This window comes from Pelobates fuscus, chromosome 3 (assembly GCF_036172605.1).
Source record: "Pelobates fuscus isolate aPelFus1 chromosome 3, aPelFus1.pri, whole genome shotgun sequence".
In the NCBI taxonomy this organism is placed as follows: domain Eukaryota; kingdom Metazoa; phylum Chordata; class Amphibia; order Anura; family Pelobatidae; genus Pelobates; species Pelobates fuscus.
Window position 1 is genome coordinate 9,927,756 of NC_086319.1, and position 7,922 is coordinate 9,935,677.

General features: G+C 43.4%; 1 protein-coding gene across 1 annotated transcript; it reads right to left on the reverse strand.

Annotated features, from left to right (window-relative positions):
- Positions 1 to 346: 346 nt before the first annotated feature.
- On the reverse strand, positions 347 to 6,591 carry BHLHE41 (basic helix-loop-helix family member e41). The gene is made up of 5 exons (XM_063446687.1): positions 6,313 to 6,591; positions 5,168 to 5,231; positions 4,845 to 4,952; positions 4,490 to 4,601; positions 347 to 3,361 (listed from the first exon to the last, which is right to left on the reverse strand). The coding sequence occupies exons 1-5, from the start codon at positions 6,372 to 6,374 to the stop codon at positions 2,430 to 2,432; spliced, it is 1,278 nt and encodes a 425-aa protein (XP_063302757.1). The 5' UTR covers positions 6,375 to 6,591; the 3' UTR covers positions 347 to 2,429.
- Between the last annotated feature and the right edge of the window lie 1,331 nt (positions 6,592 to 7,922).

The window sequence follows — 7,922 nt, forward strand, 5'->3', positions numbered from 1 at the left end:
ATGGCGGTCAGCATTATGTTGGGCTAATTGTATCGGCTCCTGTTAGTTTGTTACTGTTTGGAATACTTACTGTGCCAAGGGGTGGGGGGGGGGGAGGGAGGGTGGTAACAAGTTTTAAGGTGTATATAAGTCTTTAAAAGGGATCTGATCAGTTCATTTATTTACCTACAACAAGGGATGCAATTAGCTGCCAGTTGGTCATATGTCACATGCCGCCGCCCCCCCCCCCCCCCTAAATTTTAGAATTCTTGGTTTAGTAAATATCAACCCACCCCAATTTCTTTATGAATAAGTCCACTAAGAGATGCTCCGTATCACTGTACAATTCTGGATACTGTTGTTGTGTTTTCTGTTTTTTTTTAATTTATTTAAGGGGTTTAACCCGCGCAGACCAAATCGCGGTTTTATGAAAGTGTATTCTTCAAGGCATGACTTAATAAATAATCCCTCTCCGTAAAACTGCGCATGTTCCACGCCGGGAAACGTCAGTCTCTTTTGTAAGTTAAGCAGATATCGGTAGCGTTATGCCTTAAATTCCAGTCTATAAACTCAATAAAATGTAAATCTACAAATAAATTAATTAGTTTGGTTGGTTTATGTTCAGTGCGCACACATATTGGGTTCTCTCATTGCAAATACAAAATGATAAAATATATTAGTAACAGGGATAAAATGCACTTTTCATACCAGTTAGTTTTTAACATTGAATTAAACAGTCACAGTACCTTAACTCACTCATTGCCAATCAATCCATAAAGTGCTACCATTGTAAAAACAAACACGATAATATAGATTCATTTTTTTTGTTTGTTTGAGTGGATGCCCGTTCCCCGGATTGGAAAAGGGGTTAATCCATCAAGTGCAAGTTCACAAAGTTTGACTAAAAAGACATTAGAAACTGCTAAATTTAAAGTGCAGCTAGAATTTAACAAAAAAAAAAAGAGAGAGAGAGAATCTGGGCTCCCTGTTTTACATACATCAGCAATAAAGCACAAGATAGAAAAAATACTGAATGCAACAACAACAAAAAAAACACCCCCCCAAAAAGACAAATATATAAATATTATATATATTTGTTTTCGATTTTAACAAGATCCAGCAAAAATTAAAAAAAAAAAAAAAAAGTATAATTGCATCTCTGTCTTTTCTGACCATAAACACAATCTAAGCCTTTGTTTTATCCAGCAAATTCAAATAAAAAAATAGTCTGTGGCGAGGGCCGATGTCAGCCCCAGGGATCTCCAATAACATAGAACCAACGTTAGTGCTAATAGAGATGGTACGGGATAAGATCAGCGTTAGGTTTGCAGTATCTTGGCAACGTACCACACAAATACACCCTCTTATAGGGCAGCAGCGTGGCACGCATGCGTGGGCACACAGTGAGGCACGTGGATCATTCTCACGCTCAACTGATTGCATAATTTGGACAATTGTAATTTGTATGAAAGGGAGGGTCAGGACACAGCGTTCTCCCAGCCGTGGTGGTAATAGTTATATAACACACTCGGTATCTCTGAACTAATTACATGTCAATGAGCAGCTCTGGGCGTCCTGATTTATAGGAATTTCCCAGACTATAAACACAGGCTGACGGTTCAGGAGACAATCCTGCAGCCACGGAGGGGAAACCTGGGGGAATTTTCACTGTTTGTACAGCGATACGTTAAACGGGTTATTAAAAAGGAAACATTCTCCAATTGGTCAGACTAAGATCTAACAACATATATTCTTTACCCCAATAATGGGAGGACGGAGCGTCTGAACCCCTTCATGACGAGAGTCTGGTAAAGGCACTGCTTGCGGCAACAATCTCACTATGACTCAAACTGAATAAATTTAGATGTTTTATATTGATTATTCAAAGTGTCTGTCGCAGATCCAAAAAGCTGAAATCCAGACAATAGCTGGGGGGAGTCTGACAACTCTAGAAAGAACGATTCAATAAACTAGGAGAATCAGACTTCCTTCCCAGCTGCTTTTGGACTACAAATCCTATAAATCCCTGCCAGCCATTACCCTGCAGACAGTTATCGGGGTCGCAGTCCAGTAATATCAGTGCAGGGGCTGAATGGATGCAGATTACCAAGTGACAGACGGGTTTGTGAATCCTAAATATTTATATACACACACACACCATAAGCCACACTGCTGGAGTTTTCAGATTTCTGGCCTTGTCTGACATTATTATCTCTCAATCATTGTGACGTGCCACCCCAAAACCCCCAGACTCCATCAGGTAAGGTCAATATGAAATAAAATGATGCCATACAATAACATTGATATTAAATACCATCAATATACAGCCCTAATGTTGATCCGATAATACATGTCATACTTTGCTACAAAATAAGAGGCTTCCATAATTATTTTTTGTTTTGTTTTTTTTTTGCTTCCATGTTTGGGATATTATTTCCTGTCCTTTAAGGTCAGTTTTCCTTCAGAGGCTGTAAAAGGTCTTGCGAGGCTTTACGGAGGTCCTCAGGTGGGCTCCTGTCCACAGTGACCAGTGAGGGGGGCCCAGGCTGGAAGGGGGAGGTGGGGAGTTCAGGGAGCAAGGCGGAGGAACACGCTGGCAGCTTCTCAGGGGATAAGACAGAGGAGAGGCAGGAGAACGAGCCTGCTGCCTGAGCAGGGATCCCTGGGTACAGTAAAGGGATGGGGGTGGCTGCGGCCGCTGGGTACAGGTACTTTTCCAAACCTCCCTTGTCTAAGAAGGGCATGTAAGCTGCTGCCGCCGCAGTTGGGGAAATAAAGTAAAATGGCAAACAGAAAGGTGCCTGCTGTCCAAATGGGGCACCTCCAAATCCCATTAAAGAACTAAGCAGGTTGGCATCAGGTCTTACAACTGGTTCTGCCCCAGTAATTGTCACTCCTACACCAGAGCAGTCCTGTTTAAACCTTTTGGGGGACGGTTCCTCCATTGGCTCTTGTTTGACGGTCACGCTGTTACCCCTTTGACCTTTCACCCCATCAAAACCTTGTCCTTCTGCTCTGGGTTCCATCTTTTCACTCTCACCCCCATAACCACTATCGGTATCTGTGTCATTTTCACTTAACTCCAGGTTCTGCGTCCTCTGGATGACAGGAACACAATTGGCCTGATTCTCTACCTTCTGGAGTCCCCGGTTTGGGGACATGGAGGAGGTTTTGCTACCAGGCTGTAGAAGGAGCTGAGAACTGGGGAGGATTTGGCTGGAAACGGTGTGCAGATGGTTTAACAGCTGGGTACATCTCTGGTCCCTGGAAGTCCAGCTCTCAAACCGAGACAGGTACTGCAAGACTTCTTTGGCACACGTCTGAAATCCAGAATGGAACGCATCCAAATCTGAGTGGATTGGTGACTTCATGGAGCGTTCTCCTGTCCACAGGAAACAGAAAGCGTTAGAAAAGTCAACAAGAAACATCTGCTTCTCAGCTTTTAGCAATGAATGAAATCTCTACACCAGAAATTACAGATTAAATCAAGCTGCTCCCACCCTTGTCCCCATGTGATATTTTATGGGTCTACGATGGACAGCACCTACTAAGCAAACAAAGAGACAGAGCAGGGAACCTGCGACTCAGAACGCTGAAATTGTGGTGGATCCTCAGGAAATGATAGACTGCCGTGTTTACTGGATCTTCAGGATACGCTTACCCTGCCAAGCCAGGCTGCCTATCACTTACCATTTATTAATGCCTGAGTTGGTTACGACTTGTTAAGGAAATGGTTCACAAACCCCAGGAAGTTTCAAAACGTTGACAGAATTACCTGTATCTCAGGTTATGTGCCATGCCGGGCTCCGTTTTGGGAGATTAAAGCAAATAATATTCTTTTGTAGACAGCAGTCAGGACACACAAACTACTTACGCGAATTATGGCTGCTGCAGCTAAAGGGAGGTGATCGGGGGCTAAATATATATAGAGGGATTCCTTTACCGGACTGCTAATTCTGATGATGCTAATTAATTAATTTCTATTCAGTGGACAACAGGAATGTGTTAATCCAGAACAAGAAACTTCGATACTCTATTATTGTGCACGAAGACGGAAACATCCGGACTAGTTACAGTGATATTAGAACAGACAGAAAATTATGTCTAAAATAATAGAAAAATCTCCAGCACAAACTAAATTGAAGATATTTGGCCAGAGTTACGCAGGTTGGTTCTCAAATCACAAACATTTGCCAACTAGTGAACAGCCCACATTAACCATCACGTCAATAAAAACGATAAATAAAACAAGTTTAATATCGGTTTTAATTCTCAGCTGTGTCATCCAGAGCCAGAAAACACAGCATTTATTGGAAAATCAATATTATTTTACTGTTACTGATTTCACTTATCCTGTGTTACCAGAGTTTACACAAAATGAGAATTATGGAGTACTTGGAAACATTGTCTGCCCATCACCCCCAGACCGGCCAGCCCCCCCTAATGCTCCCCATCCCCCCCCCCCCCCCCCCCGACGGACCAGCCCCCCCTAATAACCCCCATCACTCACCATTCTGTAAGGAGAGAATTTTCTGGTGTTGCTGTTCTGTCAGAGATGTTAAACCTTTCAAGTGTTTCAAAGTTAACTCCAGCACGACAGCCTTCTCCAAGTGTCCGAGCGTCTGCAACAGGAAGATGTGAAGGGAACAGTCAGTGCAAAAATAAAAGGCAAAATGTACTCTCTTTTAGCACAATCAACAGTCACGGAAACACAAACGTTCAGCGTCAGACAACGCGCTTAAATATTTAGCAAGCGCACAAAACAATACAGATCGATGCTTTGTATCCTTATGTGACTTCAGGTCGATACACTTTGTCTCATATTAATGACAGTTAATTGAAGATGGAAAGAGCAGAGATCTTACCGTCAGTTTGAGATGTTCGGGCAGGAGATCCTTGAGCTGGGAGATACATTCATTGATCCTGTCCCTCCGCTTCTTCTCGATGAGCCGGTGAGGCAGTTTATACGTTTCCTAAGATTCATTCAGTGGAAACAAAAGGGAGTTTTGTTTAAATGGAAGCAGAGACAGGTGTAAGGGGACGGGGCGACCCAGTCTGAGTCTGCACAAACACTTAGAATTCAGGGGGAGTGCAATGAAGTCACTAGCCAGAATGGGAAAGTGCAGACTGGTGTCTGGTGGCTGAAATCGTCCCTAAAATCCAATTACACACAAGAAACTTCTCCTACCTTGCTCTCATCTCTCTTGATTCCTCTCTTGGGTTTGCACAGATACAAGGACGGGTAATCCATGCTGCAAAGAAGGGACAGGATATTAAAGGTCTGCAGCTGATATCATGCCCAGATCCAGCACCGATCACACAAAGCCAGCACCGAGCGCACAGAGCCAGCACCGAGCGCACAGAGCCAGCACCGAGCGCACAGAGCCAGCACCGAGCGCACAGAGCCACACCAACCAGGGTTTCCCAAGTCCTTCAGCTAGGGTGTTCTGCACTAAGATCCAGCACCCAGCACTGGCCAGACCCACCAGTCAGGGCTTCCAAGATCCTGCTCCCAGGGCTCCCTAGATCCAAGCTACCAGCGCTCCCCAGATCCAGTTTCCAGGGATCCACAAATGCCTCTCCCAGGGCTCCCTAGATCCAGGCTCCCTAGATTCAAGCTCCAAGGGCTCCCCAGATCCAGGCTCCCAGGGTTCCCTAGATCCAGCTCCGAGGGCTCCCCATATCCAGTTGCCAGGGCTCCACAGATCAAGCTCCCAGGGCTCCACAAATCTAGCTCCCAGGGCTCCGCAGATCTAGCTCCCAGGGCTCCACAGATCTAGCTCCCAGGGCTCCACAGATCTAGCTCCCAGGGCTCCACAGATCTAGCTCCCAGGGCTCCACAGATCTAGCTCCCAGGGCTCCACAGATCTAGCTCCCAGGGCTCCACAGATCTAGCTCCCAGGGCTCCATAGATCCAGCTCCCAGGGATCCCTAGATATGGCTCCCTAGATCCAGCTCCCTAGATCCAGCTCCCAGGGCTCCCTAGATCCAGCTCCCAGGGCTCCCTAGATCCAGCTCCCAGGGCTCCCTAGATCCAGCTCCCAGGGCTCCCTAGATCCAGCTCCCAGGGCTCCCTAGATCCAGCTCCCAGGGCTCCCTAGATCCAGCTCCCAGGGCTCCCTAGATCCAGCTCCCAGGGCTCCCTAGATCCAGCTCCCAGGGCTCCCTAGATCCAGCTCCCAGGGCTCCCTAGATCCAGCTCCCTAGATCCAGCTCCCAGGGCTCCCTAGATCCAGCTCCCTAGATCCAGCTCCCAGGGCTCCCTAGATCCAGCTCCCAGGGCTCCCTAGATCCAGCTCCCAGGGCTCCCTAGATCCAGCTCTCAGCACCTACCCCAGGAAATCTCTGGCTTCCAGTAACTGCCTCTCCTGCAAGCTGTGCATCCCTTCCTCCATGGCTGCCACTGGCTGCTGCTGCTGGTGGGGTGAGGGCTGGAGAGTCAGGCTGTGTCTGGGCAGAGCTCATTCAGAAAGCTCTGTGTGTCCTGCTCTCACTCACTGCTCCTTCTCCTCTGCAGGAGAAAGATGGCTGCAAAAAAAGTAATCAGGGCGTCTCACAGAGGCCACCTAGCGGCCAGACTGCACAGTGCAGGGCAGACAGTGCGCTCCTGGGGCAAAGTCAGGCTTACAGCAGCTCCCCAGCCAGGACAGAGTATATTAACCCTTTATAACAAACAGACTATATTAACCCTTTATAACAAACAGACTATATTAACCCTTTATAACACAGAGTATATTAACCCTTTATAACACAGAGTATATTAACCCTTTATAACAAACAGACTATATTAACCCTTTATTACAAACAGACTATATTAACCCTTTATAACAAACAGACTATATTAACCCTTTATAACAAACAGAGTATATTAACCCTTTATTACAAACAGACTATATTAACCCTTTATAACAAACAGACTATATTAACCCTTTATAACAAACAGACTATATTAACCCTTTATAACACAGAGTATATTAACCCTTTATAACAAACAGAGTATATTAACCCTTTATAACAAACAGACTATATTAACCCTTTATTACAAACAGACTATATTAACCCTTTATAACACAGAGTATATTAACCCTTTATAACACAGAGTATATTAACCCTTTATTACAAACAGACTATATTAACCCTTTATAACAAACAGAGTATATTAACCCTTTATAATACAGACTATATTAACCCTTTATAACAAACAGACTATATTAACCCTTTATAACACAGAGTATATTAACCCTTTATAATACAGACTATATTAACCCTTTATAACAAACAGACTATATTAACCCTTTATAACAAACAGAGTATATTAACCCTTTATAATACAGACTATATTAACCCTTTATAACAAACAGACTATATTAACCCTTTATAACACAGAGTATATTAACCCTTTATAACAAACAGACTATATTAACCCTTTATTACAAACAGAGTAAATTAACCCTTTATAACAAACAGTGTATATTAACCCTTTATAACACAGAGTATATTAACCCTTTATAACAAACAGACTATATTAACCCTTTATAACACAGAGTATATTAACCCTTTATAACAAACAGACTATATTAACCCTTTATAACACAGAGTATATTAACCCTTTATAACAAACAGACTATATTAACCCTTTATAACACAGAGTATATTAACCCTTTATAACAAACAGACTATATTAACCCTTTATAACACAGAGTATATTAACCCTTTAAAACAAACAGAGTATATTAACCCTTTATTACAAACAGAGTAAATTAACCCTTTATAACAAACAGTGTATATTAACCCTTTATAACACAGAGTATATTAACCTTTTATAACAAACAGTGTAAACCCTTTATAACAAACAGTGTATATTAACCCTTTATAACAAACAGAGTATATTAACCCTTTATAATACAGAGTATATTAACCCTTTATAACAAACAGACTGGATG